The sequence below is a fragment of the Punica granatum genome, chromosome 5 (genome assembly GCF_007655135.1).
Source record: "Punica granatum isolate Tunisia-2019 chromosome 5, ASM765513v2, whole genome shotgun sequence".
Lineage (NCBI taxonomy): Eukaryota > Viridiplantae > Streptophyta > Magnoliopsida > Myrtales > Lythraceae > Punica > Punica granatum.
Window position 1 is genome coordinate 6,275,110 of NC_045131.1, and position 15,398 is coordinate 6,290,507.

At 37.7% G+C, this 15,398-nt stretch overlaps 3 protein-coding genes across 3 annotated transcripts; all 3 read left to right on the forward strand.

Annotated features, from left to right (window-relative positions):
- Positions 1 to 444: 444 nt before the first annotated feature.
- Positions 445 to 1,249, forward strand: LOC116209240. The gene is made up of 2 exons (XM_031542829.1): positions 445 to 567; positions 731 to 1,249. Exons 1-2 carry the CDS (start codon positions 461 to 463, stop codon positions 984 to 986), a joined length of 363 nt encoding a protein of 120 aa, XP_031398689.1. The 5' UTR covers positions 445 to 460; the 3' UTR covers positions 987 to 1,249.
- Positions 1,250 to 5,795: 4,546 nt separating this feature from the next.
- Positions 5,796 to 6,317, forward strand: LOC116207942. Its single transcript, XM_031541085.1, has one exon. The coding sequence runs from the start codon at positions 5,796 to 5,798 to the stop codon at positions 6,315 to 6,317; it is 522 nt and encodes a 173-aa protein (XP_031396945.1).
- A 4,033-nt stretch (positions 6,318 to 10,350) lies between these two features.
- LOC116208128 lies at positions 10,351 to 14,474 on the forward strand. Its single transcript, XM_031541382.1, has 3 exons — positions 10,351 to 11,185; positions 11,803 to 11,990; positions 13,559 to 14,474. The coding sequence occupies exons 1-3, from the start codon at positions 10,528 to 10,530 to the stop codon at positions 14,243 to 14,245; spliced, it is 1,533 nt and encodes a 510-aa protein (XP_031397242.1). The 5' UTR covers positions 10,351 to 10,527; the 3' UTR covers positions 14,246 to 14,474.
- Positions 14,475 to 15,398: the final 924 nt, after the last annotated feature.

Sequence of the window (15,398 nt, forward strand, 5' to 3'; positions counted from 1 at the left end):
CATTTATAATTATCTACCGAAAAAAATCATTTATAATTTGTAAATTACATTTCGTAATTTAGTCTGTGATGGTTATATTTACTGTTTTTGCAACTACGTCACAAGTGAATATTTCCTATTTATAGTCGAAGTACCAATTGCTTATTTTTTAAAGCATGAATATATATATATATTTTTTCCTGTTATAAAGGAGGTAATGCATGTGTGCATAGTAAAAAGAAAATGAAAAGAAAAGCTAAATAAGATATATAAATAGTTTTATAGCGAAAATCGAACATAAGGATAAGATGTTTACTATTACATTGCACCTCTTTCTCGACACGTATATGATAATTACCGGATTTGGAGTGGGCAACGCACTAGATGTTGCCTCATTTGATGGACGACTCCTCTCACCATTCACAAAATATTGCCATGATTATTTGAAAGTTGTCGCTAACTCCCGCCGCCTCCTGTATAAATGGCGCAAAACCTTCCCCTTAGTTCCTTCCATATCTATCTAGTATATATTAAGAACAAACCACCACATTTCGATAATAAGCTCCTCCGTCGATCTACTCCAATTGTGTAAGTATATCTCAACTGATGCCACATGCGCGTACAAGAGAATTGAAGTTCTGTGATATTGGACATGTGATTCTATGTTTAATTTAGTTCCCTGTCTATATCTTTGAGCATATATAGCCACTTGATCATCTCTGATATCCTTATGATTAATTTGTCTTGTCAGGGAAAGATATACAAAGATGAGAACGAGGCCTGTGATGGTGTTTGCTCTGCTGCTGCTCATGATGGTGGCGAGCTCTTGCTCAGCCATGGAGCAAAGGGCTGGTTTCATGGTTATGAGGGAGCGTGAGGGCGGGGGAAGGCGACTACTCAGAGAAGGTGGTGCTGATGAGGAGGACAATGAGCCACTTCAGTATTCGGGAAGTATAGCTACCGACGATAACCACCATGGCATCCCTCTTCGGAAGTACCCTCCCTGAAAAGCCATGCCGGCATCTGGCCAACCATCGCTGGAATTAACCTCGTGGACTTAGATATACATGATGCATATATAAGAATTGTACTAGTTTGGTATCGATAGATGGGGTGACAGATATGCAGCCGTATGAGCATGGTCGTCTACTGTCCACGTATATTGTGTGTATTTGCATGTTCAGTAATGAGAGTAGAGTGTGTTTGTGTATGATGTGATTATTGGAGCAAAAACCCATTGATTTAGATTATAAAATATCTCAGTTCGTAAGGCAGGTCCCACAATCTAAGGTTGGTCCGGATTTGCATGTGGATGTGGAAAAGCCTAGACATAGACCTCACAATAAACATACAAACTTACCAAACACAAGACATGAAAAATTAATTAAAGGAACGGTGGTGCAACCAAATTATTAGTAGTTAACAAACTAATTAAGACGGGTCGTCAGTTTTTGAATCTCAATCGTGCAGGAGTGCGAGATCAACACACTCTACTTCACGGTCAATGTTGTGCATTGGCTGCGTCCTCAAGTACACTCAATGTTGCGGGTGCCTCATGAAACCGATCAACGGTCCGTCTGAGCTTACGGGTAGTTGATCCTCAAGTTGGGAACGAAACTCCTGATTCCACTGCTCTGCAATGATTGAGCCCATCCCAGCAGCACTGCATCCGCTCTCCAGCTGCTACTGAGCCATATGATATCGACTCTGCTAGAAGTGGAAGGTTGATGGTCCATAGCCTCTCTTTGGCTGGAGACCTCAACAAGAGATGAGGTCTTCCTTTTTGTGGCAGAATAATTTGGGTTCGCTAGCGTCAGCCAAGCGCTTGTTCTCGAGAGCGTGTATTTCTTCAACAATCGGTTTCCAAAGAGAAACCCGATCGAGTATCTATAAACCAGTTTGAGTCCTGCATAAAAGCAAGATCGGTTTTGCTTACCTTCATGCAGTTCAACATCACACACAGACTGCCATATACAGTACATGTGAAAGTTCTAGACTTTTTAATCCATGATATGTTCTCACTATTCCCTCGAGTAACTGCTAAAATTGAACTCCGCGTGCCATCTAAACTTATATAAAGGGATAATCAATATTTGTTTAGGAAAGAAAATCCTTATACAGAAACAGCAATGACCAAGTTGATTCATGGCCCAACTAGTTTCGGGATAGTCCAGTCTGAGTGGCTAACATATGCTTCCGGTAGATTTACAAAATTGACACAATGCACTAATGAGATATTACAACACACTGTTGGTTAAGAAAAGCCTGCTTCTACTTTCGTTTGAGAGAGACGCAAGACACATGGAAACACAGAGAGAGAGAGAGACACAGAGATGAGACTTGCGGGTAAAGAAAATGCTCGAACAACCATGCCCTAAGGATGGCCACCGAATGTTCTGGGAGGCCTCACTGGGAAAGAAAAAGATACAAGTAAATATGGAAATAATATATTTCTACAGTACAAATAAGGATGAAAATAATTTTATATAGTAAGAATTATCACTTGATAAAAGAGTTAATTATATTTTCTCATAGTCGTCTTTTTATCATTCGTTATTAGAATTACTGAAATACAACTATATCAAAATCATCTTTCTATTACGTCTTTTGGCTTTTAAATATATTTTAACACAAATTTGAACAAAGTGAAAATTCCGTACATCAAACGGGTAAGTTAGGAAACGAAAGAATAATAATATATTATATATTTTGTACAGTTTCCTGCATCCTTTTTTTTCCCCCTTGGAATACAGTTTCCTCATCTAGGGGAGAGTGGATGAAGAATTTAATCTTATCTCTTATGATTGATATTTATTTTAAGTTATTTAATGAATTTATTTTATTATATATTTTACTCAATTATCAAGAAATAAAAAATAAAATGAAATTAGTTTTATCGATCTATCTATTTTAATCTATTAGACATATTCAAAATTGAAATATTTCATAAAAAAAAAAAGCACGGCACCCATTTTCAATATGAAAAAAACCTTTAAGAGGGGAAAAAAATACTCATATTCGTGTTAAAAATAAGTTGGAAATAATATGGACTTGTGGTATGCAAGAATTGGGAGCAAATTTGGACTAGGCCACGAAAACTTCAAATATTTGCGTAAAGGTCATTTTCCTACTTTCAATCAAGTTCTTAGTCATCATCTATGAGCTTGACCTTTTATTTTCAAAGCAAATTAGCAAGCTAGAAATTGGACGGTCTTATCGAGAGAGGGAATAACACAGTAGTGCACTTCTCGCCTGATGACTAAGAGGTCTCAGGTTCGATATCCATTGGGACTACCCTTACTCCTTTATTAGATATTTCTGATTTATATTTCAATGTACTATACCCATAGGCCTCCCTTGTAATCGAAATAAAAAAAAAATGGACTGTCTTTCCGATGCATCAAGTAAGTTCTTACTGGATACCGGCGGCTGCACATGATCTATCTCAGCCACAGCCCTTTATTTTATATATTGTGATATATGTGGGCCAGGAAAAAGATTTTGTAATGCATAAAAAATATTTTGTACAATTCATTTGTCTATACAAGAATCGAATTCCTTTATATGGATTACGAAAGATATTTAAATTAAGAACGTAAGAATTTACCTCAGATTTGAAATCGGATCAAATCCAATAAGAATTGGTCAGAATTCAATTCAGGCTATTTATATGAGGTTAATTTTAGATATCGAATTCTTTTATAAATAGATTACCCCATTCTAAGATGTATTCCAAACAATATTATTCAGTTCAATTCAAATAAATCCCTGACCATTCCAAACACCGAACTCATTCATGATCGAATTGCATTGAATTGAACTGAACCCAAGTAAACTGAAATTAATTCAAATCATTTCCTATAAAAAATTGGTTTCAAACGGGGCAGTAATGTTTCTCATTTATATTATCTTACTTATATATGAAACAAACACAACCTTAATCTAATTAATTCGTTGTACGCATGACATGCATGTACAGGTACGTGTTTGATGACATTGATAGTTGTTCCAATGATACACGTTCTAAACGTTAACCAAAAAATTCGGCTATGGCTTAATAAGCCTCATCGAAAAATTATAACAAATTGATTTAGTGGCATATGCTTCTGTTCTAATTTTGTTGAATCCGGCGGCAAATCTGAATCTATTGTATGAAATTAAGGTGGTTCATCGATCTCGAATTTTGACTAAGCCAGATTTTTTTTTTTGGTGAATACCAGATTCAAATTCTTTATTTAATTCTATGTTGAACGTCAGGGAGATTAATGAATGATTCGTTAGTTCTAGCAGATGAACCTCTGATACTTTATATGTGTTGAGGGCTGAAATACATACTCGAAGAATTGTTCTATCATTACAATGCAAGATAAGTTTATTATAAATGATACTTTTTACTTTTGGTCCTTTTTCTTTGTTGTGAGTTTATTATAACCAAGAACTCGTATGATAAATTAAACGTGGAGGTGGATATGAACTTGTTTTTGTAAATTAATGCATAGTATTGCGCATATAGACCAGGGGGCGATATGAACTTGTTTTTGCACGCTACATGTAATCGCGAACTAAACATGATATATTCTATACTTTAGAAGCTCTCTGATAAATGTTTTTTTCTCGATACATAGTCATTTAATAAGTATCTCAATTCATATTTATCATGACTCCTCAAGTCCTTACTTTTGTTTGATTTAGTTAATCAATTATATGATACCGTATTCTCATTTTTTGCGTTCTTCAAAATTCAAAGTGTAATAGTTACTAGCCTTAACAAATTGGAAGATAGTACGAAGAGTCAATTTACGATAACTTTAAAAATTTATATAATCCAATGAAGAAAGAAGGACAAATTAATGACGTAATCAAGCATGTCACCTTTGAGGAGGAAGAGAACAGTAGGGTGGCGGCGGTAGTCTCGACCTTCCCCAGTAGACAGCATCTGATCATACTGTCTTGTCCCCATGTTTCCAACAACTCCATGAAATTCAAAGTTTCATACAATACAATAAAAACGGTAAAGAACAAAACAGATCTCATCTTCCCATTGAAATTAATCTTTTGCCTTAGTCCCCTGATCGAGTTACTAATCACTTTGGTTACTCTTTGTCATTCTTTTTTATTGAGACCACGAATAACTGTTTGGTATTTATCAGATAAGAAATTACATTGCCTTGGTCAGAAGACGAAAAAAATGGTTTATGTGAAGGAGAACGTGCAATAAAGTACAGAAGACGAAAAAAAATTGTCTGCTTTGGCCAGACGTTCTTACGATGCAATATTAATTATTATACGCTGGCCATTAAACTGTGAAGGATTAGGAAAATTAGGAAATAAAATAGTATCGAGAATTAGGAAACAAAATATTTTGACATCCAACATTTTTATATGATGTAGACTACTCACCACAATCAAAGAGAAACAATACTCTTGTGATCAGCATCAAGTGACAGCTTGAGTAATGATTCATTTTAGTTAATCGATTAAGAACAACTCGTAATTTCACCAAAAGAAAAAAAGAAGAACAAGAAGAAGAAGAGAGAAATAGAATTCGCTGCAGATGAATTACCCTGTCAATATAATTCAATCTGCTTATACACTGTCACGACAAATTCAAACATAAGCGGTATTAATTATTAGAAAAAAGTGCCCTACTGTCCATGTCATATATAGTGCTTTGTCTTTGTGTATATAAAAGGACACTAAACTATCACCTTCATCAACTTCATTTCTCTCATTTCTCATTTGCTTAGGGCGTTGCCACATTAGGGTTCTCCTCAATTTATTCAATAATACATTCACACGTTTGAGTTTCATCAAAGATGGAAGTTTATCCTCTCAACTCTTCCGGTTCCCCAACCTCGAGCGGCAAAAGCGCTAGAAAAGATGGCAAGAGACTGAAAAAGCCTCCGTGTAAGCCTTTCCGGAACAGTTCCCCCAGGGCTTGGAAGAACAAGCTGCCGGTGGCCCCGCCACCCCCAACTCCGACAAGGGTGTATAAGGTGGAGTCCGACAAGTTCAAAGAGGTTGTTCAGATGCTCACCGGGGCCGGCCCTGAGTCACTCCAAACCCCTCAAGAGCTGGTTGAGAGGAATCCTCCACCAGCGCCAATTATCACGCTTGATGTTCTTGAGGCGTGTAGATATCGGGTTTATTACCAGGAGAATTCACTCAACGAGTATCCTTTTCCCTGGAAACCAAACCAGGATCCCTTAGCGGAGCCAGACTTGATCAGAGCATTGTGTACGTCTTCCTCCTCCTCCTCTCCTAGTGGTTGGTGGTCCTCTGTCCCGCTCTTGAGCCCCGGGAGTCTGCCGAGTTTGGAGTCGGGGGCACTCCTCTAAACGAAGCGTACTTCCATTTGCTTGTCGCATAAGGTCAACTGGTGCGTGAGAGGCTGAACTGAACCAATGATAGTATTTCCCAGCAAAAATAAGGTCTTCGCCTCCATTTGGTTAAACTCTTCCCTTTGTACTCGATCAGGATATCAAATCTGATCTTAAGCATATGCTGATGGATGCATATTTTCAATATATGACACGCTATGATGTATTTCAATTTAGGCAATGTGATTCGGATTTTGTTGGATAAGTTTTTAGTGCATATGATCACAATATCTAGGGTTGCACAAACGACAACTATGCATTCTCCCTCTCACATACTACTCTGTTTTGTATAACCGTTGATGTGCATTTACGGAGGCCTTCCATCTAGTTTAATTCGATGGAAAATCAGTCAGATAGGGTTCGCAGTTCAAGCGTTGAAGATGATCAATCATCACATATATTATTGCTGTAAACTAGACATAGAACATGAGTACACACGAATCTCGTAGTTCCGTTCCTGCATGAACGAACATCTATAAGTGGAGACAGTTTACATGGTTCTTGCAAATTGGGAAAACAATGGCATAAAAGGATCTTTTATGGATCATTCGTACTCCAAAACATGCATCATTCTTATGATTCAACGGCTTTCAGTGAGTGGTGTGATCCCGGCACTGCATTTTGTAATCAATAGCTATAGTAACTTATCGATGCATTTGATAGATGTTATTGGGATTTTGAGATTGTATTTGCGAATCCTGTTGACATAGAAGTTATGATTATAAAACATAAAAATTGCCAAAAAAGTTAATTCATGAGTATGTCAATCTTCCTAGCAAATACGCGAACAAAATCATACAAATCGTTCTACTATTCTAGGCAAAATAGAAAAAGGTTTGTTTAAATTTTTTGTTAAAGTTTCATTAATGGTATCCTTCGGGAAAAATCACAGATAATCTAGATTATTATATATTGCGAAAGATTCAATATCCTCTTAGAAAATTTAACGGTGTGTTTGGTTTCAGAATTAAAGTAACTTTGATTTTGATTGTGAAAAATGACAAATGAGATGAGAGTATAAATTTGACTTGGGAAACGTGTGTTTTTGTTGTGTAGTGTGTTGAGTTAAAGTTAAAGTTAAAATTTTTGACTTGGGAAATGTGTGTTTTTATTGTGTAGTGTGTTGAGTTAAAGTTAAAGTTTTTTAACTTACAATCCAAACAATTATTTAACGATTAGCTCTTGATTATATATATATATCTAAAAAAAATTAAAATGTAATATTTTTCTTTATGAAATTTATATGAATTACTAATTCTAATGTTTCCCATGAAAATAACTCTGGACAATATTGAATGATATTATCCTACATTTAGAGTAAAAACAAATTGAAGTATAAATCAAATAAAGTTGTAAAACAAATTCATCAGTATTTAAAATTTTAGAAATTATTTTTACCAAGTAAACTACATGTTATAGTTCATATTAAAAGTATATACAATAGCCAATCGGAACAAACAAATATTATATATTATAGTTCATATTATAACTATATTAGCCAAGCGGAACAAACAAATATTATATATTCAAAACTAATAAATATATATAAGCGTATTTGAAATTTAGAATCACTTGTGCAATACACAGGCTCGAATGATTAGTGGCATGGATGTACTCATGACTTCCCCATTATGAACATGATAATGATGCCATTCGACTTCACCTAAGCATAATTAACTTGGGCTCAAGTAGAATGTGGGCTTTCTGGGCCTCTATTGAATTCGGCCTTAATTTACTTATGGGCCTCTAGAACAGGACCCTTGTATAAATCTAAGTCAAAAAAGGAAGAGGGAAAAAGGAAATTCCTTAATCGAGAGGGATTATAATGTTTGAACATATTCGTTTGTGTTATCTTTAAATTGGGCTAGAAAGTCAAGTGTTTTTGGGATTCCATATAGTCGTAGGATATTCACACGGTAAAGGGATCATGTCTTAGGTCAAAAGTAAATCATATCGTGTAGCAAATCGGTAATAGAAGGAGTACAATCCTCATGGTTAATATAATTCCTTTCCGGGAATAGCAACGTTTTACAACCCAACTAGCTAGGAAGAAATTTTGAAGACATTGAGTGCAAAACCCAAGTTCTTGGTCCAACTCATTAAACCTCAAGGCTCAAGTCCAGATCCCTAGCATTGTATTAGATGTGGTGATCGGTTATTAGTATCACCATGATTATTTCGTACTGCAACCAATGGGAAAAGGAAACTATCGCACCGCAGTTAAACCCCTTGATCCATCGGTTGGCTTTTCTTCGTGTTAGGCTTCAGCTGCAGTTCATTAGTGCCAGAAACATCAAGGTAGTCATAGGATCCGTTCGCAGTCGAGGAGTGCGGTTGATTTCTGTTGCTTGAGTTACTTTACTGTTTCAGGTCCAAGTGGAATATTGGGAGATCGATGCTTTGATCTACTCTGATGATCTGATGCAGTCGATTGATGTGTAAAGCCAGACCTTGGCCAATGCTCATAGATTATGCTGACCATCACGTATGATATACCCGAAAGTAATTTGCAGAAACAGGTCAGTAGATATATGATCAAAGAAAGAATGAAATATTAGACACCATTCAGAAAGAGTTATCATGGAGTAGTAAGATAATTCGAGGAGAGAGGAAGAGATCCAGAGGAAGAGTCGAGGAGCTATAATACTCGGATTAAACTGGAAGGTGAGAAATACTCAACATACAATTGACAATGACAGGAACCAAATCAATATTATAGAAAGGAAACCAAATGTCAACGTACACTTCACATTGACACGAACCAAATGTTATACGAACACGCACCATGCCAAAAGATTCAATTGTACTGTCGACACGTTACGCCTTTTTAGCATTTGCAAATCCGACTCCAATAAGACTCCATGTAATTTGGTCAAAGCGTTACGTCAAATGATTCGATTGTTAGGTCAAAATGTTACGCATTTTTAATGTTTTCAAATATGACCTGAATAAGGTACTACGTTATCCGGTTGATGCATTATATCAAATGATTTGATCATTGTAATCAGACTATTTCCATAAAATAGTTTTACCTCAACTTTAATTTAAAAAAATTAGAAAAACTTTCGTACTAGAAAAAACTACTAGGTATACAAATATGATGTATGTAATATTCTTTTTCGAATTTTATTGTATCTTTCTTAAGAAATTCTACTAATTAAACACACATTCATTTTTTTTCAAAGTTTCGACCCGCGGCAATTCCCGAGCATTGCACTAGTATATATTCATCGCATAGAAAATCCATTAAATAATAGGGTGTTCATCTTTTTTTTTTGGTTGGGTAATAAGGTGTTCATGCTTTTATCTACAGTACAAAATCATACTGTGAACTCTAGTTTCATTCAATCCGTCGAATTGAAATTATATAAATCGTGTATTTGGATATGAAAATAATAACATCAGCGTTCTTAATTAAGAATAAAACTAGCATCAATTGGCCTTGGGCAATCGACAAGGCTAAACGATCCTGTTATGTGACAAATAACCTCAAGGAATTGGCCTAGTAGCAAATACATACTCGAATTCGTTCCGTGCGTCGAAGGGGCGTGGGATCTAAGGAATTAATTGGGTAAAACTTGAAAAATCCTGATCATACAAAAATCTTATTTTTTTAATAATAATAATAAAAAATATGAATTGATTCAAATGATTCAACACTTGTTCCATTAAATAAAGTCGCGATTTCGAGTGTTTTTTCGGTTATAAATAAGAGCTATGATCTAGTATTATAAAAAAAATTCTTAACAAATAATAAAAATGCACGTGTAGTCTCACTGGGTATCAAACATGTGTTATTCAAGTAGCGATTTCATGTTTTTATGAATGAATAAAATTCATGTTATGAGAATTTTATCTCTTAATAAATTGACTCGAGTTAAACTTGATTACTAGAAATTCATTGACATTCTGGATATCACAAGGAAAAAAAAAAGCATCTTTATTTATTGTTTTAAAAAAAGAAAGTATATTCCAAATTTCCAAGCTACCATTCACGGCGACGTTTTGGACGCCACCGTCGTGTCTCTCAGAGCAGCCCCAGGAAAAGCTGCATTTGCAAGTCACGATTCCTTCAATGGCTCCTCTTCTTCTTCTTCTATAGCTGGGAAGTGGAAGCCCTTCGCAGTAGTCATCACCTTCACCCCCGCTGTCACCATCAGTTGCAGCCATGTCATGGCTCGCTAGATCGATCGCCAACTCTCTCAAGCTCGATGATGACGATCCCCAGCCCAACACAAACCCTACCGCCACCACCGCCGGCGCCGATCCCAGCTCGCCGCACAAGGCAAAGTTGCCGGACGCCCAGTCCGATTCTCCAACCTCGCCGTCGAACCAATCACCTCGTGGCGTCAAGGAAGACCTCACCGAGCTCAAGAAGACTCTGACGCGGCAGTTATGGGGGGTCGCCTCCTTCCTCGCTCCACCTCCGGATCCTTCTCCACCGCCATCGGGGATGTCCGAGGATCGGAATCCGAGCTCGCCACCCCAATCTGATCGGCCTCCTCCTGCCCGGGATTCAGCCGATCAGGAGGCCTCCGACGACGACGAGGCGCTGATTGCTGGGATCCGGAGTGACTTCGCTGAGATCGGCGGCAAATTCAAGACTGGAATATCGAAGTTGTCTCAGAACAAGACTGTGTGGGAGTTCACGAAGATCGCCTCCAACTTCCTGCAGCTCGGATCGGAGTCGGAGTTCATTGACGCGGATTTGGTCGGAAATGCGGTTGGTGTGACGGAGGAGGTCTTGGCTTTCGCCCGCAACATAGCTATGCATCCCGAGACTTGGCTTGATTTTCCCCTTCCCGACGATAATGATGATTCTGATGGTATGCTCGCATCCCACTTTGACCATACCTGTTCTCTGTGCGATCAATTGCTCTCCCAGCTGGGATCTAAAGTGTGATGAACGCTTCATCGAGTAGGAAAAAAAACAAATTTTTTGCCTTTCTGAAATCGCCAATGAAGGCATTCTTTTCTGATGAGTTCAAGTTCTTCCAATGCGTGTCAAATGTTGTGGATTTATTGGTTTGTAGTAATTAAGTTAGGCAAAATCCGTTTTGCACTGAAGCGAGTGTCCACTAAGACTGTACATATAGCTCAAAGATCCAATTGACCCTAGATTGGCCCACATTTTTGGCTCAAACTCTAGAGCGGTCTATAAGCAAGGTGTCATTGTACATCCGGGACAGTTTATTATTAGACTATCGAGTTTCAATTAATGGTTATGATGTTGTTTCTCTAAATTTGTTATTCATTTGTTTGCTGAATGTGCTTGAAATGGCTACATGATAGGAACCAGCCACATGAGTTTTTCCCAAGTTTCTAGCCTATCATTCATGTGTGCTTCAAATTTGGCTAAAGTTATTAACAAGAAATTATTCCTTCATACTATGATTATTCTTTTTTTCTAAGCTAAAACTAGCTTCTAAATTCGTATTTTCAGATTTTGACCTGTCTGATGCCCAACAAGAGCATGCCTTGGCTATTGAACGGCTTGCCCCGAGATTGGGTGCTCTCAGGATTGAATTGTGCCCCGGATATATGAGCGAGGGTTCCTTCTGGAAGATTTATTTCGTGCTTTTGCATCCCAGGCTTAGCAAAGAAGATGCTGCCCTTTTGTCAACACCACAAGTAAGTGATTGTGCATGGTAATTTTTTCTTTTTTTAAACTGTGATATATATATTTGTCAGTAGTTGATGTAAATCTTATCTTGCAACCGTACATGGATTTTGTCATTCTAGTTGGATGATCAAAGTATGGCAGAAGTAAGCATTAAGTTAACAGTAATAGATATATAAAATATCCTATAAACTTGATTTTCCCTAGGTTTCCTCTAGGAAGTCATCAAATTAATGTATAGTGGCCGAAACTCATTGATATAGCATCTATTAACTTGGGTTTCACCTTCTAGGCGGCAGGATTTTTCAGGGTAGGACACTTGGAAGAAAGTTTTACTTCCCTTTCAAGTGGAGAGTACTTATCGCAAGAAATTCCTGTAATTTTAGTCTTGCAACTTTTGGATTGGGAAGGGAAAATTGTTGGTTTGTGGATACATACCCGGGAATGGGGTAATCTTAACCGAAATTTTATTTGACCCTGCTGTTATAGATATTCTGGAGGCAACACATTGTATTCCATCAATCAATTTAATGCTGAATTTGGTCATCCTGCTCTTATGTTTGATGATCTTGTATCCTTGATACGATGTATAGTTATTATTATTATTTCTTTTATTTTTCTCTCTTGGCTGAAAGATATCATGAATATCGTTGGTTATGCCTAATCTGTCTGAACTTAATTGTCTGCTATGGTACGTCAAATTCTCACAAAAACTGTCTGCCATTCTTAGCAACTTCTGAGCTTGAAAGATATGTTTGTGATGATACCTCTAGTTTTGTATACTTGCCTTTGATGTGTAGGAATTGCCATAGATTGAGTATATAAGGTGATGGCCTTTGTTATAGATGCTTGGTAAATGACAATTCATGAAACCTGCCAATAGTAGAACAAGTTGAGATGATTGCCCAAGCACCTTTCTCCAACTGTAGTAGCACCTTTGCCTATCCATGACATATTGGATTTAAGAACACCTGCCACTTGATGAATCACCTTTAGTTTGACTGAGATAATTTTAGGATTGCTCTGCAATAAGGACCTGCAATGAATTTAATTATTTATTTATTTTTATTTTTTCTCACGAGCAATCGATACAAGAATTCTATTATCTCGTCTCCATGGACTGCTTGTAGTATGTGGTGAGACCTAGTGAAAAGTTTGTGAGGGAATGGCTGATTTGAGGCGATGAAATCAACACTCAAGTGCTTACCGAAGTTCTCAATGGCGTCAATTCGAGTACATGAATCAAGCTTATAATAATCTTTTCATGAGCCACCTGGTAGCAGTGCTCCGGCATTTCTTTTGGTGTTTGGGCCTAATGCAAAGGAGAGGCGCGTGTCCCTTTATTCTTTCCTTTTCCCTTGTCACCTGTATCTCAGAATTTTTAACCTGGAGAAATCAGTTTGTGTCCCCACTTGGAGGTTTTATGGAAATTTATGTGTGTTGAGCTAAGTAGTTTCCTCCTTTTCCGCTTTTAGCTTAGTTGCCTTTCGCATAATTGTTTTTTCATATACATATGTGGACTTTAAAGTGGTGCTTAAAATTGGTGGCATGTGAAACTTATTCTGTAGTATCTTTGCAGATAGCTGCGGCGAGAGCAATGTTGATGCAGGAGTTGCAGAGCCGAAATAAGGCAAAGCTTGAGTTAGACACGTCTGCTAGTGGAACTTCAGTTACAGAAGTTACCGTTTCATCTTGTGAGGAGCATCTCTCTGTACCTTCTTCTACCGATTCTAAGTCAGTGCAAGTTCAGCCTTCTCCTGCTGGGCCCACAAATGCCACAGGATCCACCGTGGTTGAGACGGACAAGCACCCAGTTCAGAGTAACGAAATTAAAATCATTGATAAGTCCGTTGTTGATGAAGGGCCACCAAAGCAAACCAAGTATGAGCATTCCCATTCTGGGTCCTCGCCTAGAGCCTTTGATGATAAGTATGAAGACGAGGCTGATGATTGGTTAAAGGAGGAAACCTCTGAGATCTCTGAAGTTAAAGGTACCACTGTTCCGATTGACAACGATGAGGATGTTTCATTTAGCGATCTTGAGGAGGATGATGATGATGCGCCTGCAAGTTACAAAAAAGTTGCTTATGGTTCTGACTCTTCGGCAAAAGATTCGAGGGACTGGGTCCGACTTGGGGGCAGCTCCGATGACTCTGGAAAGGAATCTAAGGACACAGAGAATTCGGGGAAGGCGGTTGTTCGTGATATCGAGATAAAGGAATCCAGTGATTGGCTCGACGTTGATGATGATGTTGACGAGGTATGACGACAACTGTGGTTAGTTCGAGTTTCAATACCTGCCTGCTGTTATAATGCTCAGTACTGCATTTACAGTTTTCCGAGTCGAAATGTTTTGGCTCTGGAATCTAAGTTTGTACATAATCCGGGTCTTAAAATGTATGGTTGTGTAAAACGGGAATTGCAAGCTCTTGTGCAGCACGTCTATCGTCAACATTCTATCTACTATCAATTTGTCCAGTGCTAATTTGTGCTCATTGTGTGCGGAATGCAATTGTTCTAATCATTCAAGAATAGGTCGGCGTTTGATGAAAAAAAAAAAAAGGTCGGTGTTCGATGCAACGTATCGGAGCTTGTTTTGATATGCGGTACTGAAGTAATTCGTGTCAATTCGAAGTCCATAGTTCGAAAAGAAAGAGTTGGTCGTCTCTGTAGCCTCTGTATCGAGGTCCTTGTGCAAAAGATCGATCTCGGAATCTCCATTTGTAGGTCAGGTGTGGCATATAGAATTTGTTTGATCAAACTCCACATATTACAGTTGGATTTGCATTAAACTATAACAAAATTCAAAAAGCAATTTAAATGAAATATTAACATGCGAAAGCCCGCACTGCTTCAGGAAAATAACATAAATAGTATTAGGTATGGAGATAATTATAGTGCTATCCATGTGGCCAAAAGAAAATATAGCGAGACCCTCCGTAATTGTAAATGTAGGGAAAGGGTCCCTCCCACAACATTGAGTCACTGACGTCGCTGCCATCATACCCGCTCGGTCTGTTATTGATGACTTATTGGGGTATGGCCCTCTTGACCTCCGCGAGTCTACCTCCTAATTGGTAAAACTTATTCTTTACACCATTTAGGATTATGTTGACTGACTCCTCACTTTGAAATTCCACGAACCCGAACCGTCTAGATTGGCCCGTATGACGATCTGAGGGTATAAAGCAGTCCACAATTTTGCCGTATCTTGCAAAGAAAGTCATAAGGGATTTCACAGTGACGTTTGGAGGTAATCCCCCAATAAACAGTTTCTTAGGATTTATCGGAGTCCGATGCTGATGAGTCGATAATACTGGACTAACCTTGGCCACGTTCACCTATAAATAAATCAATGAAAACAGCAGTCATCAATAATATTTAATTGATGTTCCAATCACCCAAGAAATAAATATATG

Bases quoted from the DNA above. Each gene is read 5' to 3' on its own strand.
- LOC116209240 (XM_031542829.1), top strand. From the start codon at position 461: ATGGCGCAAAACCTTCCCCTTAGTTCCTTCCATATCTATCTAGTATAT. The intron at 568-730 runs GTAAGTATATCT...TTGTCTTGTCAG, and splicing joins CGTCGATCTACTCCAATTGT to GGAAAGATATACAAAGATGA.
- LOC116207942 (XM_031541085.1), top strand. From the start codon at position 5,796: ATGGAAGTTTATCCTCTCAACTCTTCCGGTTCCCCAACCTCGAGCGGC.
- LOC116208128 (XM_031541382.1), top strand. From the start codon at position 10,528: ATGTCATGGCTCGCTAGATCGATCGCCAACTCTCTCAAGCTCGATGAT. The intron at 11,186-11,802 runs GTATGCTCGCAT...TCGTATTTTCAG, and splicing joins CGATAATGATGATTCTGATG to ATTTTGACCTGTCTGATGCC. The intron at 11,991-13,558 runs GTAAGTGATTGT...GTATCTTTGCAG, and splicing joins CCCTTTTGTCAACACCACAA to ATAGCTGCGGCGAGAGCAAT.